Raw genomic sequence first — 23,445 nt, forward strand, 5'->3', positions numbered from 1 at the left:
GATCACACCACTGCACTCCAGCCTGGGAGACAGAGTGAGACTCCATCTCAAAAATAAAAATTGGGCCAGGCGCGGTGGCACACGCCTGTAATCCCAGCACTTTGGGAGGCTGAGGTGGGTGAATCACAGGTCAAGGGATCAAGACTATCCTGGCCAACATGGTGAAACCCTGTCTCTACTAAAAATACAAAAATTAGCTGGGCATGGTGGTGTGCGCCTGTAGTCCCAGCTACTCGGAAGGCTGAGACAGGAGAATCGCTTAAGCCCAGGAGGCAGAGGTTGCAGTGAGCTGAGATCGCGCTACTGCACTCCAGCCTGGCAACAGTCCGAGACTCCATCTCAAAAAAATAAAATTAAAATTAAAAAGATTTTAAAAGACCCTTCATTCAGAGTTCAGAAAGCAACACCAGATCGTCACAGCCAGACAGCTCTCCCGTCTCTGAACTCAGGGTGTGGAACACTCGGCAGCCTTCGCAGCGTGCCTTCCGTCCCTCACTTGCTTAACGTATGCCAAGAAGCTGCTCTGACCAGGCCCCACTGCGTACTGGGAAAGGAGAGAGCACAGGGCAGCTACGTGGGAGACTCAGGGAAGGATGAGCTCGAGCTCTGCCGCCACAGGACATGGAGGGAGGGGACACTCAAGGGCTTGCAGGAGGGAGGTGCCGAGTGGGTTGGCAGAAAAAGAGAGACGGACATTCCAGGTGGAGGGAAGAGCACAGACGAAGGGCATTTCACAAAGGCCAGGGTACGGCATGCAAGGGCCCAGCAACACGAAGAGGCAGAGAGAGAGAGAGAGAGAGAGAGAGACTGGGACCAGATTACATAGAGACTTAGACACCAAAGTGAGGAGCACATTTGTTTTTGAGAAAACTGTAAGACACACCAGAAGATGGATTCAAGAGGGCCAGGCTAGTGACAGCGAAAGAGTTAACTAGGCTCCCGTGAAGGCTCAGATAAAACGTGTTTGGCATGTGTACCAAGGCAAAGAGGGAGAGAAGATGGAGGGATATTTAAGAGAAAGAACAGATGAGCCTTGGGGAAGAACGGATGGAACTCCAGCGGTGAGAGAACCATCTGCAACAGCCCCAGGACTCTTGCCGGCACTTCCCAGCAGATGATGATGGCTTTTGCCACCAAAGGAAACACAGAAAGGTGAGCCCGTCTGGAGAGAATGACAATCCATCAGAGTTTGAACAAGCTGAACTGGAGGTGTTTTCAGGGCTGCCAGGTGAAAAAGTCAGGAAGCCAGCTAAAAACATTGACATGGAATTCAAGACCGGAAATAGACGTTTCAGAGTCATTACCATCATGTTAGAGCCTGTGAAATCATTTAGGAAAAATATAGTGTATGGTAAGTATTAAGGACAAAACTGTTAGGAACATCCATAGCTGGGGATGCAGCAGTGAAGCAGAGTCGGGAACAGTCAGTGTGGCACGGCACGGGCCAGGGGAGGGAAGCTCCCCACCTACAGGAGGACTGGCCAGTCACTGGCGTCTCCCGAGGATGAGTAAGTGGCAACCGCGGAGGGGGAGGGAGGTTAAAAGCCTGATTTCAATGGCAGAAAAGTACAAGAAGGATGAAAAAGTGAAGGGGAAAGAGTAAGGAGTAGCCAGAGAGAAACCCATGGTTTAGAAGAGGATTTGGGCATAGCGGCTGAGGGACTGGTACAAAACTGCTCAAAGCTTAGTGCGCAGAACCCCCCAGAGAATGGGTCAGAAACACAGATCGCAGCCCAGCGCCCACAGAAAGGGATGTCGAAGAGCTGGGTGGGCCGAGGAATCTGCGTTTTAGCAAAGACACTTTGATGCAGGTGGTCCATGGGCCGTGACCTAGAAAAACAAGGGCAAGTTCAAAAGACCAAAGAGAAAGGATACCTGATCCGGAACACAAGTCAGACGATTCACCTCTGATGAGAGGAGGAGCCCATCTTCCTCCACAACGCAACAGATGGGAAAAACAAGGGTATCCCAGAGGAAAGAGGGGAAGCAGAGAAGGTTTCTGCCTGATGGCCTCTGTGGATCTTTGAAAAGAGACCATGTGCTGAGAGGAAGGGATACAAGAGTGGGGAAAAGCCTTAAAAAAAGTGGCATGTTGACAACAGCTGAAACTAGGCACACACTTGCCCCTGTGTTTTGATGAATGAATGTTTAGTGGGAGAGCCCTATGATACAGATAAGCATATTTTCCCCATGGTGTTCAAATTCATGAGATAAAATGGGCACTATTCACCAAAGTCAACCTGTCCCTTCTCAAGATACAAAAGCAGCAGATGACTTAAAGGACCAGGTTTGCCGCCCACTCTCTATTACCCTCCTCTCCGACAAAGACAGGAAGATTCCTTACATGAACTGCTATCATATCCCCATTTTTTAAAAAAGCAAGTCTCCACTTGTCCACCAGAATTGTGACATTCACTTCCCAGCAAACCAGAAGTTTATAGGTACCACAAAGATGGACCTAGAAATACTGTTCTGTTTGTTCCCTAAGGCAGGGGCCCGCAACCCCTGGTGGCCTGGTCTGTGGCCTGTTAGGAACTGAGCCACACAGCAGGAGGTGGGTGGCAGCCTAGCGAGCTTTGCAGCCTGAGCTCTGCCTCCCGTCAGCTCAGCAGCGGCCTCAGGTTCTCACAGGAGTGCAAACTCTACTGTGACCTGTGCACACCAAGGATCTAGGTTGCACGCTCCTTATGAGAATCTAATGCCTGATGATCTGAGGTGGAAGAGTTTCAACCCAAAACCATCCCCTTGCCACCATGGTCCGCAGAAAAACTGTCTTCCACAAAACTGGTCCTTGGTGCCAAAAAGGTTGGGGACCGCTGCCCAAAGGGAAGGAAGGAGTGGGTAACAGCAGGACAAGCTCCGCAGCAGGCAGGGCCCCTGGTGCTGCTGTGTGAGGCCTTGGACAAATCATTCCACCTTCCTGGGACTCAGGTTCCTGTTCTGTCAACCAAATTGATGAGCTGACATCTACCGTCTCGTCTCATTCTGTGATACTAGGGATCACTATTTCCCATACTGAAACTAAAATGCCACAGTTAATTATCATGTCTAACAGAAACTGTCAGCAGGGAAAGTTGACATTTCTCTTACAAAACCAAAAGCCAAAAAGTACACAGAGAAAGAAAACCAAATTAAATAATTAATTAATTGAAAAGGAAACCAAAGCAGGTGATGCTTTCATCCCACCGTCAAGAAACGGCAACCCAAAGGCAGTTTTCATGTGACGCATCAATTCCAATAAAATCAAAACACTAATTTATCAATCTTCCCGACAGCTCCCTGTGCTCAAACATGTCCCTCAGACAAAGAGGGCACGTGCAGCAGCCTGGCTCGATCTTCTGGATAATTCCTTCATGAAAACCTTCTTGGATAAAATAATTTTTCAATCTCATCAGATGACAAAGCTGTCTGTTACGCAAAAGTATTATTACTAAGGTGTTTCCAATTCCTTTTTTTTTTTTTTTTTTTTTTTTGGAGACAAGAGTTTTGCTCTGACACCAGGCTGGAGAGCAGTGGTGCGATATCGGCTCACTGCACTCTCTGCTTTCCGGGTTCAAGCGATTATCCTGCCTCAGCCTCCCGAGTACCTGGGATTAAGGTGCATGCCACCACACCAAGCTAATTTTTCTATTTTTAGTAGAGACGGGGTTTCACCATGTTGGCCAGGATGGTCTCGATCTCCTGACCCCATGATTCACCTGCCTCAGCCTCCCAAAGTGCTGGGATTACAGGCATGAGCCACCACGCCTGGCCTCTTCTTTTAAAAAACACTTTATTGTGAAATACAACACTGATTGACAAAACCACCAAAAATAAAGGTATCACTTAATGAATTATTATGAAGCAAACACCCTAGAAAACACCACACAGGTCCAGAAGCAGAATTTTACCAGCCCCCGAGAAGCCCTCGGTTTGCCCATCCCAATGCTGGCGTCCTCCCTCGCCCACAGGGCCCACCACCCAGACTTTGTGCTAGTCACTGCCTTGCTTCTCTTTGCCATTTTACCACGTAAGCATGCAGCAATGAAACTACAGTTTAGCTGTGCCTATTTTTAAATGTGTCATTTAACTCTCTCTTAAACTACAGATAGCCTTTTCATCTCTTTGTTTTGTGGTGTGTGTGTGTGTGTGTGTGTGTGTGTGTCTGTAAAATACACATAATTTAAAGTTTGCCACTTTAACCATTTTTAAATGTACGGGGTCAGCAGCATTAAGCACATTCACACTGTTGTACAATCATCACCATCATCTATCTCCAGAACTTCATCCCTTTTTCCCCCTGATAATTTACTTGTTGAGAGAACCAATTCATGGACTGCAGGGTTTCCTGGAGTCTGGACTGCCAACTGTGTCCCCGTGGTGTAGTTTAACAAGTTTTTCTGCCTTCTGAAGTCCTGTAAATTAGCAGTTAGAGCCACAGTGCTGATCAGCCTCAGGTGTGATTCTGGGACACTGCTAATTCACAGAAGGTGCTGTGTTCTCCCAGCAGGAGGAACATAATGTGTGGTTGTCTCTTATTTTGTTATGTGGATGCTTACTGTCTTGACTCATTAATCTATTAGGGATGGCAAAATGATGATATTCGAACTCTATCCTACTTATCTCCATTGTTAGCCCAAATACTTCTATAAAGAGAGACTCCCCTCATCAACTGTTATTAGATCGTCCAATCGCGCAGTCTACATGAAAAGGCAGAATAAATACTCATTGCTTACCATTTTCAAAATGATAAATCGCTTCCCCATCATTTTCCAAGGGTGAACAATTCTCTCAAGTAGCATTGAGAACTCATGGACTGAAACACAGTTCGCATCTTTACTGATGCTCAAATTGCCAGTGGTCACTTCTTCAGGCGGAGCCCTTCAACACAACCTCAATGCTCTCTAATCGCTCCTTTGCTGCAAGTTTGACAAGATGGTCCAAGATCACCTTCCTGCTCTGTTTCCTGCTCCACATCTAGAACTGGTTATTTTTCTCTGAGTGAGAAAGTGTGTTTCAAGACCAGGAGGTGGGCATTAGGAATGCTCACTGCTGCTGGACTGGTCCGTTTCTAGACTCGGACACTGTACAAGGCTAGGAGATTGATAGCTTTTCAAATAGTTCATGATTTCTTGCTATTTTTTATTCAAATTCTAAACTACAAGGTTTTTACTTAGCTTCATATCTGACATCAGTTACTTCCTGTCTTCCATATGAGAATCCTAGTTCAAAACTACATTCAGATGATAGAATGAGATTATCACAGAATTAATCATTTACTTTACCCTACACTGATACCTAGTTTCAGAATATGAGTACTAACACTATCTCTACCAAAACAATTACAGAGAACAGTTTAAAAATTACTTTTGGGGCCGGGCATGGTGGCTCACACTTGTAATCCCAGCACTTTGGGAGGCCGAGGCGGGTGGATCACCTGAGGTCAGGAGTTTGAGACCAGCCTGGCCAACGTGGTGAAACCCCGTCTCTCCTAAAAATACAAAAATTACCCAGGTGTGGTGGCGTACACATGTAGTCCCAGCTACTTGGGAGGCTGAGGCAGGAGAATCACTTGAACCCGGGAAGAGGAGGTGGCAGTGAGCTGAGATCGTGCCACTGCGCTCTAGCCTGGGCGATAGAGCCAGACTTTGTCTCAAAAAAAAAAAATTACTTTTGCATATGACTTCCCATGCTCCCCCCATGTTTTAAATTATTGTGATGGATACTGTAAGAGCAGATTACCATGACATACTATCTTCTCCCTTTGAATGCTCATTTGGTCTTAGCTATACAAGCAACGATATGTTTAATGTTCACCACAAGTCCTTATGACAACGTCTCTCTAGTTATTTTGGCTGTGCTTCCCTAATAGAATCCTCAAGAAATCATGAGAATTTAATTCTTCCAGTCTTGCATGTTGACAACAATTTGTCTAAGCCCTGTATACCTAAAAGTTAGTGTGGCTGCGCCTACAAATCTCTGGCTTAAATTTTCATTACATGAGTAGCTAGACATAGTCTAGATACATGCTATTCTATTGGCTTCTGGAATACTGCTGCTGTCAAAAAGTCCAATGATAATCTGATTTTCTTTATTTCATAAATCACTTGCTATCTGGGTCTAAAAGCCCAAAAGACTTTAAGTCCAGTAATGTAACTAGAATATGTCTCGGTCATTCTAAGTCAAGATTCTCATGTATACAGTGTGCCCATTCATGCAATAGTTTCAAGGGCTTTTTTTTTTTTAATTCCAGAAAGTTTTCTGTGAATTATAGTTTTTAACACGTTGTGGTTCCATTGTTTCCATTTCCTTCTCTGGTGTCTCATAGCAGATATATGTATGTATATATGTATGCATGCATGCATGTACGTTAGATCTTCTTTGCCTAGCTTCTAAGTGTGTCACTTTCTCTTTAATCATCTTTCTCTCGATTCTTTTTTCTTCTCTCTTTTCATCTTCTGCTTCCCTTAATGTATCTGGCAGGTATATATAACTCACTAGAAACTACAATGCTGGAAAAAAAAATTTCTTCTATTTCAAATTCTTTCCTGAGTTATATCCATCTCATTTCTGAGTTTTTCTCATTCAGATTTATGTTATTCTTTTGTACTTCTTCTTCATGTCTTTTAGCTCATTATGGGTTTTTGTAATTTTTATCAGCTCTTGAGCATGTTCTTCTATGTTATCTCGCTGCTTATGTTTTCACTAGAATCACTCGGCATAGAGTTTGGCCATGATCCTTTTCTGTTGACCATCTTTACATGAAACTAGTTTTCACGAATGTTTAGGAGAAATGATTCAGGATAGCTCTTCTAACTCTAGTAAATCTACACACTGTATTCTGTGTTTTGGGGTGGTACTCAAGAATATAAGAAATTACTTTCTAGACCACTTAACTCTGTTCTCCTCCCCTAGTTTCAGCCAGATCTTCTCTTTCCTTGCTTCTGCTATCTCACCTCTGTTCCTAGCAGCTTCTCCACAGGTGAGGCTTTGTTCTAGAGGAATTATTTGCACTCATCTGCTACTGGAACATACAAACTCCTCCACATTTCAGCTGCTGTTCTCAACTTGGCCCACTGAGCTGCCCAATGAGTACCTGCTGGCTGTGTGGGGATTCCTGGGTGTGTGTGTTTCCGGCTTCCTCTTGTGCAGACGGTGAAACCGTGTTGTTATTAGTGGTTCGTCCACATCTACTTATATTTTGGGGTCCGTGGGGATACTCTGGTAACTGGTTTTGCTATATATTTTTGCCTGTGGGTATTTGGTTTTTCTATTCTAGTTGTTCAGTCTGTTTGACTGAATAGTTCATATATTCAAAACCTAAGACAGTTTGCCACCATCTTCCAGGACTTCTAATTTTAAACATAAAATTCCAAGAAATCAGAGATTTCAAGTATTATAAGGATCATAGGAAAAGAATATACTATTTTGTGGGTGAAAAGTTGACTTCTCTTACCCTAGGCTAGTTATATGAAGAAGATAGATATCTGCCAAGAATTTGAAGATAAGGTAAATAATTTGCTTTCTGATGTTTCATTTAGAAACAATTTCTAAAATTCACTTAGAAATCAAAATAATACATCAAAACAGTGCTCTACAAAATCTTTTTCTTGTTACTATTTTGAAAAATATCGAACCTACAGAAAAGTTACAAGAAATGAAGATCTATATCTCTTTATCTAAAGCCAACTTTTTTTTATAATTTCAACTTTTATTTTAGATTTGGGGGTACATGTTCAGGTTTGTTACATGAGTATACTGTGTGATGCTGAGGTTTGGGAAATGAATGATTCTGTCATCCGGACAGTGAGCGTGGTACCCAACAACTGGTTTTTCCCTCCCTGCCCCCCTCACTCCCTGCCTTCTCGAGTAGCCCCCGTGTCTGTTGTTGCCACCTTTATGTCTGTGAGGACTCAATGCATACCTCCCACTTATATGTGAGAATATGCTGTATTTGCCTTTCTATTCCTGCATTCATTGGTTTAGGATAATGGCTTCCAGATGCATCCATGTTGCTGCAAAGGCCATGATTTCATTCTGTTGTATGGCTGCATAGTCTTCCAGGGTGTATATGTACCACATTTTCTTTATCCAATTCACTATTGATGGCCACTTAGGTCGATTCCACATATTTGGTATTGTAAATAGTTAAAGACACTTCTTTTTAATAATTTGACATTTTTACTTTATTTCTCTCTAGATTCACATTCACACTGTATTTTTTTTCCTTCACCCTATTAAAGTAAGTGCAGGCAAATCATCTTTCACTCTTTTTTTTTTTTTTTTTTTTGAGATGGAGTCTCGCTCTGTCACCCAGGCTGGAGTGCAGTGGCGCGATCTCGGCTCACTGCAAGCTCCGCCTCCTGGGTTCACGCCATTCTCCCACCTCAGCCTCCTGAGTAGCTGGGACTACAGGCGCCCGCCACCACGCCCGGCTAATTTTTGTTTTTGTATTTTTAGTAGAGACGGGGTTTCACCATGTTAGCCAGGATGGTCTCAATCTCCTGACCTCATGATCCGCCCACCTCGGCCTCCCAAAGTGCTGGATTACAGGCGTGAGCCACCGTGCCTGGCCTGATCTTTCACTCTTAAATGCTTCTGCATTTATTTCCTAAGAACAAGAATTTTCTGCTACAATTTCAATTTCATTATCATACTCGATATATTTGTCATTGATACAATAATATTATCTTATAGTATTCAATTTCTTCAATTGTCCCAAAACAAAGTCTTCTTTTTTAAATCCAGGATACAATTAAGGATCATGCACGGCATTTGATTGTTATAGCTCTTCAATCTCCTTTAATCTAGAACATTCTTCCCACTTGCGTTTATAAAATGGGAATTACAACATTTACTTTATAGAGTTTTTACAAAGATTAAATAGAAATAATGCCAGAAAAAAAGTGGCTAGCCCAGTCTTTATACACAACATGTGACAATGCTCAATAAACATTATCTTCCAGCTATCTATGGCCCACACTGAATCCAGGATCCCGGTTTGTGCAACAGCTATCCAGGTGGCTGTGAATTTTTTAAGCGTCATTTAACTTCAGTAACCATAATTAATGCGAGTCCATGCCTGAGAATCAAATTGGATCCACACGTGGTCCCCCGTTAGATGTCTCTGAGACTGTTAGACTGTGAGCTACAGGGGGTCGTCTCCCAGTTCCCAGAGGCCACAAATGAGCCTCTGCCACTGAGTTCACAGCCACGTCACATAAGGGCGCCGTGATGGTCTCGTGCTTCCTCACACTGAACTGCACGTAACAAGGCAGCCTCCATGGACCAAGCTCTGGGTGGTTCTTCGTGCCTACCTTTTCCTCCATAAAACTTGACCTGGTTTCCTGGTTTTTCTAAGGTAAAACTTACCTTAGAGATTCGCTGTCTCTTTCTGCCACATACTATGTAAACAAGCAGCCAGAGCTTCTATTAACTGTTATTAATAAAGGGGGCATCTCATGAGTAACCACTACGTGCCATGACCAGCAATCAGGCCAGCCTCACATTTACAAACCACCTGGTGACCATAATTCGAGGTCTGATTTGGTTTTGTTTTAAAAGATAGAAGAAGGTATTCCCAGACTACAAGTCCCAAATTGCAATTTTGCTCAATTTTTCTCTCTGACCTTAGAAGGGCAGAGAGACTGCCCTAGTCCCCTCTATAACAAAAGGCAGAAGGACAGTCATAACAGGACAAAATAGGTCTGCACTGAACATGCAAATTCAAACAACCAAGCACAAAAAGCCAAGCCTTCCACTTGGAAGCCTTCCACACTGTTCCTCAGGAATAAGACGACCCTGGCAGGCCATGGGAGAAACCACGGTCACCATTCCCTCACTGCTAGCCTGGAGTCCACGTGCCAAGACATAGCCCTGGGGTAATATCCAGTCCCAAGTGTTCCAGGGGCAGGTGCTGGGCACCATTTCTTCTGCCAAACCCCCTTCTTGGGAAAAAGAAGTCAGAACCTATGTAACCCTTTGTCTACTGATTAAAAAGAAAAAACGCAGTTCAGCGGGATAAAGCCGTTTACAAACCAACCAAAAAAATCCGTGTCATCAGACATTTTTAAGTCTTGGTATAATTTTAAATCCTCTCGACTTTTTTCATTTTCTAATGTATCCAACCCTAAATCTGTTTTTCTACATTTGTTAATAATATAAAAAGAATATTTTACCAAATACCAGCACTATACAAGAAGCTCATGCTGACTATTTGAACTGCAGAGGGTGCAGACAGCAAACTCCATGGAGGGTGTCTGTTAGGGACTGAGCTGCGTCCCCCTTCCCCAGCTGCATCTACTGAAGGCCTGTCCCCCAGTGGGACAGCTTTAGGAGGTGGGGCCTTTGGGAGGTAATTAGGGTTAGATGAGGCAATGGAGATGGAGCCCCCTCTATGAGATGAGTGCCCTTGTAAGAAGGGGTGGACACCAGAGCTCCCTCTCTCCTCCACGTGGGGACGCAGCACAAAGGTGGCCATCTGCAAGCCAGGAAGAGGGCCCTCCCTCACCAGAAAATCACCACGGCTGACAGTCTGATCTCAGACTCCCAGTCTCCAGAGCTATGAGGAAATAAATCTTGGTTGTTTAAGCTGTTCTGTCTGTGGTATTTTGTTAGGGGAGCCTGAGTTGACTGAAAGACTCCACACTGCCTCCAAATGAATGCTTCATAATTTGGCATAATTAATTTATGAAATCTTTTTTTTTTTTTTTTTGAGATGGAGTCTCACTGTGTTGCCCAGGCTGGAGTGCAGTGGCGTGATCTCGACTCACTGCAACCTCCGCCTCCCAGGTTCAAGCGATTCTCCTGCCCTCAGCCTCCTGAGTAGCTGGGATTACAGGCATGCGCCACCATGCCCGACGAATTTTTGTATTTTTAACAGAGACAGGATTTCACCATGTTGTCCAGGCTGGTCTGAAACTCCTGGCCTCAGGTGATCCGCCCGCCCTGGCCTCCCAAAGTGCTGAGATTATAGGTGTGAGCCATCACACCCAGCCAATCTATGAAATCTTATCTCTAATCAGTCCTAATGTTACAACAAATATAAATTTCCATTTCTTCCACACTCCACCTCCTTATAGATATCATCAGACTTTGAAGGAAAACTTTATCATCACGGCTAATTAGATGTCTAAAGAATCACAGCAGTTATACTTGAAAAAACGCAGTAATTCCTACATTCCACTAATTTAGAATGACCTGCTGGTAAATGAGTACAAAATAATAAAGAGTGAGAATTAAATCATTTAGATAAAAAGTACTTTTATTACTTTCAGACACATACAGTAACACACTCTGTTAACAAAGTGCCCAGGAGATGTCTCAGGCAGCTTGAGTTAATGAATGACAAGTGAGTTACAAACAGCAAACAGCAGGCATCAAGGGATGGGGGTTGCTACACAGTATCTAGGACCCTGACGTGCTAATTAAAATTAGGAAAGCGCTTACCATCACTGAGATCCTGCAGGAGATTCTCCTGGCAGGAGAAATCCAGCTTCACTTTGATGTTGATTGTGAACGTGGCCACCTTCCCAGGCTGCAAAGGGAACTGGGCAAGGGTTTCCTCCAGCTTCCAGCTCAAGAAGTCGCCGTACAATTTTTCTATAATAATAACAATGACAGTGATGAGGATGCTGTAACTGAGGCAGTATGGGACTTACCAATCCCCTAGAAAATTCTGAGGCATTCTCAAAAGCCAAGGAAAAAGAAGAGCTTTTAAAATGTGTAAGATCAAAGTGACAAGAACATTCCAGAACCAAGAAGTGTTGCAAGGCAATCACCCCTGTTTATGAAGGAGGCACAGGGAGGAGGAAGAACGGCTCATCTCTAGAGGCACCGAGCTCAAGCCAAGCCATCTTGACGCCTTAGTGAGCAACTCCTTCTCATTGACCAAATAAATGCTGTTTTGCTCTTATAAACTAAATCAGAGTTAAACTAAATTTCTCCACAATGAATATTTTCTGTATTATATCACCTTAAAGAGAAACAGATCCAAGTGTAGTAGGGAAAGTGTATATTTAATATGAGACACCTCTTCACAAAAAGAGAATAAAAAATCAAAACCCAAGCGGGACGCTGTGGCTCACACTTATAATCCCAGCACTTTGAAAGGCTGAGGCAGGGTGAATCACTTGAGGTCAGGAGTTCCAGTCCAGCCTGGACAACATGGTGAAACCCCATCTCTACAAAAAAGTACAAAATTTAGCCAGTGTGGCAGCGCGCCTCTGTAATCCCAGCTACTCGGGAGGCTGAGGCAGGAGAATCGCTTGAACCCGGCAGGCAGAGGTTGCAATGAGCCAAGATCATGCCACTGCACTCCAGCCTGGGCAACAGAGCAAGACTCCATCTCAAAAAAAAAAAAAAAATCAAATCAAAGAATTAAGGACGGCACCTTGGGAAGGGCCTCCGGGGACAGGTGTTTCCCTTGCTTTCTGGCAAATACACCATGGTCTTTAATAAAAAGTCTTGAATGTTAGAGTCACATGGCCTTGACTTTGGTGCCTTTTTGACACTGACTAACTCGAGTGCCATGGAGAATAATGATCCCTTGGAGTCAAGGTTTCTTCGTGTGTAAAATGGGGATAACAATTACTGCACCACAGGGTTATTTTACAGATTCAATAAAGTACTATCTGTAAAAGCACCAAGAAGACCACAGCACTGTAAGAACCTCAGGCAACACAGGAGGAAGGGGGACAGGAAGGGGACATGGGGAGGCCACTGCTGGTGCCCACTGAAGTAGCTGCGTCTCTCCAAGGCTCCAGTTCCTAAAACCCAGGCACAGTATGACATGCTGCCTTGACATCCGGCAAAACTGGGAGGGCCCCAAACGGCCTCACCACAAGTCCCCTCCTGACTCTGCTCCTGCAGATACAGGGTCCCTCAGCCAGGCAGGTTTCCAGGCGTGGAAAGCAGGTGCAGCCCTGTGTATCCTGGGCAGTGGGTGTCAGTTCCCTGCCAGCCTGGAAGGGACTGAAATAAGCCAGTCACATCCTCCCTGGGGAGCCGGGGGCAGCCCTCCCTCTCCATACCCCAAAGCCCGCCTCCCCCAGCCCCTGGGCAGCTGCTCTCTCTGTTCCTGAGTGCAGCTCCACATGGCCCTACGTGGCATGGCATCCTCCTTCCCCAGCTGTGAGTGTCTGTGACCAATGAACTGCTGTCAGGTGCACATGCCCTGTGTCGCATGCTAGGTGTCTGGCTGTCCCCACATGGTAGAACAAGAAACCCTCCTGACCAACACAGGGGACAGGAAGCCATGAGCACGGGGCCCTCCTCCTCCCAGGAAGGGCCCAGCTTCCAGGCTCTGCAAAGGTCCTCCTCCTGGTGCCCCTCCAGCCTAGGAGGCAGGAGCGACTTGCTGTTTTCCCACTATCCCCTTTCTGGGAACCAGTTTTTTATGCTGAACGTCTTCGGTCTGAATAAGGAGACGGTTTTAGAGAGATGAAGTAACTTATCCATGGTCACAAACTATGGAATCGGTCTAGAATCCTAGATCCAAATGATTCCAAAGTCACATTCACTTCCTGCATGAAGACATTTCATGGTGAAGTTCAAATGTAAAGTCCTGGTCGGAGGACCCAGAAGTGAACCTCACAGGAGCTCAGGGGAAGACGGAGAGCTTGACCAAAATCCCCATGGAAGAAAAAAGATACGTGGTGTGCTAACTCCAGGACACGAGGACAAACCGAGCTGCAAAATACGTGGTGCGCTAACTCCAGGACACGAGGACAAACCGAGCTGCAAAATACGTGGTGTGCTAACTCCAGGACACGAGGACAAACCGAGCTGCAAGATACGTGGTGTGCTAACTCCAGAACACGAGGACAAACCGAGCTGCAAGATACGTGGTGTGCTAACTCCAGAACACGAGGACAAACCGAGCTGCAAGATACGTGGTGTGCTAACTCCAGAACACGAGGACAAACCGAGCTGCAAAATACGTGGTGTGCTAACTCCAGAACACGAGGACAAACCGAGCTGCAAAATACGTGGTGTGCTAACTCCAGGACACGAGGACAAACCGAGCTGCAAAATACGTGGTGTGCTAACTCCAGAACACGAGGACAAACCGAGCTGCAAGATACGTGGTGTGCTAACTCCAGAACACGAGGACAAACCGAGCTGCAAGATACGTGGTGTGCTAACTCCAGAACACGAGGACAAACCGAGCTGCAAAATACGTGGTGTGCTAACTCCAGAACACGAGGACAAACCGAGCTGCAAAATACGTGGTGTGCTAACTCCAGGACACGAGGACAAACCGAGCTGCAAAATACGTGGTGTGCTAACTCCAGGACACGAGGACAAACCGAGCTGCAAAATACGTGGTGTGCTAACTCCAGGACACGAGGACAAACCGAGCTGCAAAATACGTGGTGTGCTAACTCCAGGACACGAGGACAAACCGAGCTGCAAAATACGTGGTGTGCTAACTCCAGGACACGAGGACAAACCGAGCTGCAAAATACGTGGTGTGCTAACTCCAGGACACGAGGACAAACCGAGCTGCAAAATACGTGGTGTGCTAACTCCAGGACACGAGGACAAACCGAGCTGCAAAATACGTGGTGTGCTAACTCCAGGACACGAGGACAAACCGAGCTGCAAAATACGTGGTGTGCTAACTCCAGGACACGAGGACAAACCGAGCTGCAAAATACGTGGTGTGCTAACTCCAGGACACGAGGACAAACCGAGCTGCAAAATACGTGGTGTGCTAACTCCAGGACACGAGGACAAACCGAGCTGCAAAATACGTGGTGTGCTAACTCCAGGACACGAGGACAAACCGAGCTGCAAAATACGTGGTGTGCTAACTCCAGGACACGAGGACAAACCGAGCTGCAAAATACGTGGTGTGCTAACTCCAGGACACGAGGACAAACCGAGCTGCAAAATACGTGGTGTGCTAACTCCAGGACACGAGGACAAACCGAGCTGCAAAATACGTGGTGTGCTAACTCCAGGACACGAGGACAAACCGAGCTGCAAAATACGTGGTGTGCTAACTCCAGGACACGAGGACAAACCGAGCTGCAAAATACGTGGTGTGCTAACTCCAGGACACGAGGACAAACCGAGCTGCAAAATACGTGGTGTGCTAACTCCAGGACACGAGGACAAACCGAGCTGCAAAATACGTGGTGTGCTAACTCCAGGACACGAGGACAAACCGAGCTGCAAAATACGTGGTGTGCTAACTCCAGGACACGAGGACAAACCGAGCTGCAAAATACGTGGTGTGCTAACTCCAGGACACGAGGACAAACCGAGCTGCAAAATACGTGGTGTGCTAACTCCAGGACACGAGGACAAACCGAGCTGCAAAATACGTGGTGTGCTAACTCCAGGACACGAGGACAAACCGAGCTGCAAAATACGTGGTGTGCTAACTCCAGGACACGAGGACAAACCGAGCTGCAAAATACGTGGTGTGCTAACTCCAGGACACGAGGACAAACCGAGCTGCAAAATACGTGGTGTGCTAACTCCAGGACACGAGGACAAACCGAGCTGCAAAATACGTGGTGTGCTAACTCCAGAACACGAGGACAAACCGAGCTGCAAAATACGTGGTGTGCTAACTCCAGGACACGAGGACAAACCGAGCTGCAAAATACGTGGTGTGCTAACTCCAGAACACGAGGACAAACCGAGCTGCAAAATACGTGGTGTGCTAACTCCAGGACACGAGGACAAACCGAGCTGCAAAATACGTGGTGTGCTAACTCCAGGACACGAGGACAAACCGAGCTGCAAAATACGTGGTGTGCTAACTCCAGGACACGAGGGCAAACCGAGCTGCAAAATACGTGGTGTGCTAACTCCAGGACACGAGGACAAACCGAGCTGCAAAATACGTGGTGTGCTAACTCCAGGACACGAGGGCAAACCGAGCTGCAAAATACGTGGTGTGCTAACTAACTCCAGGACACGAGGACAAACCGAGCTGCAAAATACGTGGTGTGCTAACTAACTCCAGGACACGAGGACAAACCGAGCTGCAAAATACGTGGTGTGCTAACTCCAGGACACGAGGACAAACCGAGCTGCAAAATACGTGGTGTGCTAACTCCAGGACACGAGGACAAACCGAGCTGCAAAATACGTGGTGTGCTAACTCCAGGACACGAGGACAAACCGAGCTGCAAAATACGTGGTGTGCTAACTCCAGGACACGAGGACAAACCGAGCTGCAAAATACGTGGTGTGCTAACTCCAGAACACGAGGACAAACCGAGCTGCAAAATACGTGGTGTGCTAACTCCAGGACACGAGGACAAACCGAGCTGCAAAATACGTGGTGTGCTAACTCCAGGACACGAGGACAAACCGAGCTGCAAAATACGTGGTGTGCTAACTCCAGGACACGAGGACAAACCGAGCTGCAAAATACGTGGTGTGCTAACTCCAGGACACGAGGACAAACCGAGCTGCAAAATACGTGGTGTGCTAACTCCAGGACACGAGGACAAACCGAGCTGCAAAATACGTGGTGTGCTAACTCCAGGACACGAGGACAAACCGAGCTGCAAAATACGTGGTGTGCTAACTCCAGGACACGAGGACAAACCGAGCTGCAAAATACGTGGTGTGCTAACTCCAGGACACGAGGACAAACCGAGCTGCAAAATACGTGGTGTGCTAACTCCAGGACACGAGGACAAACCGAGCTGCAAAATACGTGGTGTGCTAACTCCAGGACACGAGGACAAACCGAGCTGCAAAATACGTGGTGTGCTAACTCCAGGACACGAGGACAAACCGAGCTGCAAAATACGTGGTGTGCTAACTCCAGGACACGAGGACAAACCGAGCTGCAAAATACGTGGTGTGCTAACTCCAGGACACGAGGACAAACCGAGCTGCAAAATACGTGGTGTGCTAACTCCAGGACACGAGGACAAACCGAGCTGCAAAATACGTGGTGTGCTAACTCCAGGACACGAGGACAAACCGAGCTGCAAAATACGTGGTGTGCTAACTCCAGGACACGAGGACAAACCGAGCTGCAAAATACGTGGTGTGCTAACTCCAGGACACGAGGACAAACCGAGCTGCAAGATACGTGGTGTGCTAACTCCAGAACACGAGGACAAACCGAGCTGCAAAATACGTGGTGTGCTAACTCCAGGACACGAGGACAAACCGAGCTGCAAAATACGTGGTGTGCTAACTCCAGAACACGAGGACAAACCGAGCTGCAAAATACGTGGTGTGCTAACTCCAGGACACGAGGACAAACCGAGCTGCAAAATACGTGGTGTGCTAACTCCAGGACACGAGGACAAACCGAGCTGCAAAATACGTGGTGTGCTAACTCCAGGACACGAGGGCAAACCGAGCTGCAAAATACGTGGTGTGCTAACTCCAGGACACGAGGACAAACCGAGCTGCAAAATACGTGGTGTGCTAACTCCAGGACACGAGGGCAAACCGAGCTGCAAAATACGTGGTGTGCTAACTAACTCCAGGACACGAGGACAAACCGAGCTGCAAAATACGTGGTGTGCTAACTAACTCCAGGACACGAGGACAAACCGAGCTGCAAAATACGTGGTGTGCTAACTCCAGGACACGAGGACAAACCGAGCTGCAAAATACGTGGTGTGCTAACTCCAGGACACGAGGACAAACCGAGCTGCAAAATACGTGGTGTGCTAACTCCAGGACACGAGGACAAACCGAGCTGCAAAATACGTGGTGTGCTAACTCCAGGACACGAGGACAAACCGAGCTGCAAAATACGTGGTGTGCTAACTCCAGGACACGAGGACAAACCGAGCTGCAAAATACGTGGTGTGCTAACTCCAGGACACGAGGACAAACCGAGCTGCAAAATACGTGGTGTGCTAACTCCAGGACACGAGGACAAACCGAGCTGCAAAATACGTGGTGTGCTAACTCCAGGACACGAGGACAAACCGAGCTGCAAGATACGTGGTGTGCTAACTCCAGAACACGAGGACAAACCGAGCTGCAAAATACGTGGTGTGCTAACTCCAGGACACGAGGACAAACCGAGCTGCAAAATACGTGGTGTGCTAACTCCAGAACACGAGGACAAACCGAGCTGCAAAATACGTGGTGTGCTAACTCCAGGACACGAGGACAAACCGAGCTGCAAAATACGTGGTGTGCTAACTCCAGGACACGAGGACAAACCGAGCTGCAAAATACGTGGTGTGCTAACTCCAGGACACGAGGGCAAACCGAGCTGCAAAATACGTGGTGTGCTAACTCCAGGACACGAGGACAAACCGAGCTGCAAAATACGTGGTGTGCTAACTCCAGGACACGAGGACAAACCGAGCTGCAAAATACGTGGTGTGCTAACTCCAGGACACGAGGACAAACCGAGCTGCAAAATACGTGGTGTGCTAACTCCAGGACACGAGGACAAACCGAGCTGCAAAATACGTGGTGTGCTAACTCCAGGACACGAGGACAAACCGAGCTGCAAAATACGTGGTGTGCTAACTCCAGGACACGAGGACAAACCGAGCTGCAAAATACGTGGTGTGCTAACTCCAGGACACGAGGACAAACCGAGCTGCAAAATACGTGGTGTGCTAACTCCAGGACACGAGGACAAACCGAGCTGCAAGATACGTGGTGTGCTAACTCCAGAACACGAGGACAAACCGAGCTGCAAAATACGTGGTGTGCTAACTCCAGGACACGAGGACAAACCGAGCTGCAAAATACGTGGTGTGCTAACTCCAGAACACGAGGACAAACCGAGCTGCAAAATACGTGGTGTGCTAACTCCAGGACACGAGGACAAACCGAGCTGCAAAATACGTGGTGTGCTAACTCCAGGACACGAGGACAAACCGAGCTGCAAAATACGTGGTGTGCTAACTCCAGGACACGAGGGCAAACCGAGCTGCAAAATACGTGGTGTGCTAACTCCAGGACACGAGGACAAACCGAGCTGCAAAATACGTGGTGTGCTAACTCCAGGACACGAGGGCAAACCGAGCTGCAAAATACGTGGTGTGCTAACTCCAGGACACGAGGACAAACCGAGCTGCAAAATACGTGGTGTGCTAACTAACTCCAGGACACGAGGACAAACCGAGCTGCAAAATACGTGGTGTGCTAACTCCAGGACACGAGGACAAACCGAGCTGCAAAATACGTGGTGTGCTAACTCCAGGACACGAGGACAAACCGAGCTGCAAAATACGTGGTGTGCTAACTCCAGGACACGAGGACAAACCGAGCTGCAAAATACGTGGTGTGCTAACTCCAGGACACGAGGACAAACCGAGCTGCAAAATACGTGGTGTGCTAACTCCAGGACACGAGGACAAACCGAGCTGCAAAATACGTGGTGTGCTAACTCCAGGACACGAGGACAAACCGAGCTGCAAAATACGTGGTGTGCTAACTCCAGGACACGAGGACAAACCGAGCTGCAAAATACGTGGTGTGCTAACTCCAGGACACGAGGACAAACCGAGCTGCAAGATACGTGGTGTGCTAACTCCAGAACACGAGGACAAACCGAGCTGCAAAATACGTGGTGTGCTAACTCCAGGACACGAGGACAAACCGAGCTGCAAAATACGTGGTGTGCTAACTCCAGAACACGAGGACAAACCGAGCTGCAAAATACGTGGTGTGCTAACTCCAGGACACGAGGACAAACCGAGCTGCAAAATACGTGGTGTGCTAACTCCAGGACACGAGGACAAACCGAGCTGCAAAATACGTGGTGTGCTAACTCCAGGACACGAGGGCAAACCGAGCTGCAAAATACGTGGTGTGCTAACTCCAGGACACGAGGACAAACCGAGCTGCAAAATACGTGGTGTGCTAACTCCAGGACACGAGGGCAAACCGAGCTGCAAAATACGTGGTGTGCTAACTCCAGGACACGAGGACAAACCGAGCTGCAAAATACGTGGTGTGCTAACTAACTCCAGGACACGAGGACAAACCGAGCTGCAAAATACGTGGTGTGCTAACTCCAGGACACGAGGACAAACCGAGCTGCAAAATACGTGGTGTGCTAACTCCAGGACACGAGGACAAACCGAGCTGCAAAATACGTGGTGTGCTAACTCCAGGACACGAGGACAAACCGAGCTGCAAAATACGTGGTGTGCTAACTCCAGGACACGAGGACAAACCGAGCTGCAAAATACGTGGTGTGCTAACTCCAGGACACGAGGACAAACCGAGCTGCAAAATACGTGGTGTGCTAACTCCAGGACACGAGGACAAACCGAGCTGCAAAATACGTGGTGTGCTAACTCCAGGACACGAGGACAAACCGAGCTGCAAAATACGTGGTGTGCTAACTCCAGGACACGAGGACAAACCGAGCTGCAAAATACGTGGTGTGCTAACTCCAGGACACGAGGACAAACCGAGCTGCAAAATAAGCAGACATATTCCTGGCCGGAGGTGTGCTCCACCATGGCACGGTCCTGCAGAACTGGCCAAGCTCCCTCTGGAGCAGGTCTGACAGATGGCGTTTACGTCTCCATGTTTCCTTAAAGAAGGATACTAACACAGAGAGACAGATCCAGGGGACAGCGTCCTTGAAAAGTGTTTAGAAACCACATCACATTCATTTATTTACTTAGTCATTCACAGAACACCTCAAATGTGCCAGACACTCCACGTGTTACCTCACTTAATCCTCCCAACAACCAGTGAAATCATGGAAGGAGGTTAGCATACGTAACAGGTCATTCAGCTGTCAGTGGAAGTCTTGGCATATTATAGATGTTTGATAAATATTAGCTGCCCTTCAGCATCACCCAGTCCACCACCTTAGATGGTGTTCAGATGCTTTGCAAACTGATACTATCACAGTATTTTAGAATGATCTGGGAAAAGACAGACGGCTGGGAAAAGGATGATGGAATTGTTGAGCAGGCTGGTTCCTGGAAAGTCAACTTTAACGACAGTCTGAGGAATGAATCCTTACGTTCAGATGGTTTCGAGAAGCTGTAGGCCGGGCGCGGTGGCTCACACCTGTAATCCCAGCACTTTGGGAGGCCGAGGCGGGCAGATCACCTGAGGCCAGGCGTTCGAGGCCAGCCTGGGCAGCAGGGTGAAACCCTGTCTCTACTAAAAATACAAAAATTAGCTGGGCATGGTGGCGCACACCTGTAGTCCTGGCTATTCAGGAGCCCAAGGCATGAGAGTCACTTGACCCAGGGAGGTGGAGGTTGCAGTGAGTCAAGGTCACGCCACTACGCTCCAGCCTGGGCAACAAAGCGAGACTCCGTCCCCAAAACGGAAGAAGCTGTGGCTGTTGGATGAGATTCTTATAGGAATTTAGTGAAAGGGAAATGGAGAATTGGAGGAAAGTATTATCCAAAACTCAAAGTGGGAGATGGAATGGGTCAACAAGAATCACCTAAAGTCAAAGAAAGTGAATCATATCCAATTATAGCCACTCTAATTACAGGATAAAAATCTAAACACTTCAGTCAAGCTTTGGGGGCAAAGGGTACAAAACGCTGGTCGCTTTGGTATTTCATGATGACAACAGGGTACTGAATTCTCTGTCTGGAAACCCGCTTCAACACACAACATTTGGCCCTTGGCTGCTCAGGGGAATGTGTGGATACTCACATATATGATTTATCCATTAGACGGTAAGTCACTCAGTCAGAGAAAGAACAAAGATCTGTCTCCAAACAGGAAAAGAACTTCAAAGCCATCTTACAGGTGAGAAAGCGGGAGGAAAAGGAGAGTCTGACACAAAATCACATCATCAATTGGGTCGCAGCTTTCTTCCCACTCCTTCAGAAGGGCTCTGACGACATCTTGGCTCATTAGTAAGGAAGGTAACTGACTTTCTTCCTTCCCACCTGCTCTCTCAAGCCATGCCAGTTCTCTGCCTACTCGATGTGACCTCCTCCACGCAGGACCCCCGGGCAGGCCCATCTGCTTCCGCTTGGTTGCCATTCTATGTGTATTCTGAGAATCTACCCTCCCACAAGACGCTGGAGTTCCTTTCCACTGTGCTCTTCTGTAGGTGCTGACACGTCTGTGGGCAGCTGCAGCATCTGTGGTTAAACACAACTGAAACTACAGGCCTGGGTTCAAACCCCAGATCCCCACCTTCCTAGCTTGCCATTGGCTGTGTTACTTTCCTGGGGTCTCAGCTTCCCCTTCTTTTACAAGTAAAGCGGGGAGAAATACCTGTACCTACTTTCTAGGGCTGCTGTGAGGGTTAGTGGGTTTAAAACATATAGAGTACTTAGGACAGGGCACGGTGCCCAGTGAGTCTCAGTTAAGTGTTTGCTCTTATAATTATTCAGGTTTGGCAAGAACACCACCAATGATGGGGGCTCGTAGCCTTCCATGTCTACTACTTCCTGCTCCTTCCATTACGGAACAGTCCCAATAAGTGTTCAGGTGTCTGAGCTCTCCCTCTGTGCCAGGCACTGTCTGAAGTTCATATGCTAAGGCCAGAGGAGGCATGAGTCTCAGCCATAGTGCAGAGTAGTTAGCTTACAGCATACCCTGAGCTCCTCCCAAAATCTCCATATGCCAGCATTATCCACATCATATGAATGAGCAAACTAGAGTTCAGAGAGATCAAGCAGCTTTCCTAAGGGTACAAAGCTAGGATGTCCCAGAGTCAAGAAGTGAACCCTGGCCCTCACACCCATTCACCGTGCCTCAGTCCTCTGGCAGCTCAGAACGCAGTTGCTGCCTCTTCTCCACGCAGCAGTGCTGGCACCGGCCTGGGCCTCTTCTGCGCTGAGCCAACCTGTCCACCTTCCTTCTACTTCTCCTCCAATGGCACTCGGAGGTGCCATCCTGACGACACTACTTTAGACCCACCTTGGTTTGTAAAGAAGCCTCCCCAAACAGGGGCCCAGGAGTGGGAAAAAGGACCCCGTGCCATGCGAGCGCACAGGGGAGGGAGGAAAGAAGCACACGTCCTGTCAGATGTTGACATCTGGTGACACCTCCAATAGACTCCTAGCATGGGGGGGTCCCTGAATATGCCGAATGCTTTCTTAAGTCCAGAACTCTGCCCCATTGTGTGCCCACTACTGGAAATGTCTTCCCCTACCTTCTCTGCCTGGCTGGATTTTCTAGAGCTTTTTAATACCCAGGTCCAGGGTATCTACTCAGATATGCAACCATCCCAGCCCTTGTTCTTAGGCTGGAAGCCCTCCCGCCATGCCTGCAAACACCTGCACGTACCTCCAGGACAGGCTCCAGCACTCTGCACCCAACTGTGTGAGCTGATCTTTCTGTCTGTAGCTCTCACTGGGATGTGCATGTGAGGAGAACTGCATCACTGTCCTTTGGCAAAGTAAGTAGTCATTCTTCAGATAAATATTTATTGAGTGTCTCCTGTGTGTCAAGCTCTGTAGCGAGCACAAAAAAACACATCAGTGGGCAAACAGGCCAGTGACCGCTCTCCCAGCGCTCATGGTCTGACAGAGGAGACAGAAATTAGGCAGGAAACTAGACACA

At 47.4% G+C, this 23,445-nt stretch overlaps 1 protein-coding gene across 12 annotated transcripts in view; it reads right to left on the bottom strand.

Moving 5' to 3' along the window:
* TRAPPC9 (trafficking protein particle complex subunit 9) overlaps nucleotides 1–23,445 on the bottom strand; it is a 733,986-nt gene that overhangs the window by 508,025 nt on the left and 202,516 nt on the right. For all 12 annotated transcript variants that reach the window (XM_001142596.8, XM_063816568.1, XM_063816569.1 and 9 more), the window contains one exon: nucleotides 11,428–11,580. In XM_001142596.8, the coding sequence (XP_001142596.4) occupies nucleotides 11,428–11,580 (153 nt within the window). The remainder of the gene's footprint in view (nucleotides 1–11,427; nucleotides 11,581–23,445) is intronic.

This window comes from Pan troglodytes, chromosome 7, assembly GCF_028858775.2.
Source record: "Pan troglodytes isolate AG18354 chromosome 7, NHGRI_mPanTro3-v2.0_pri, whole genome shotgun sequence".
NCBI lineage: Eukaryota > Metazoa > Chordata > Mammalia > Primates > Hominidae > Pan > Pan troglodytes.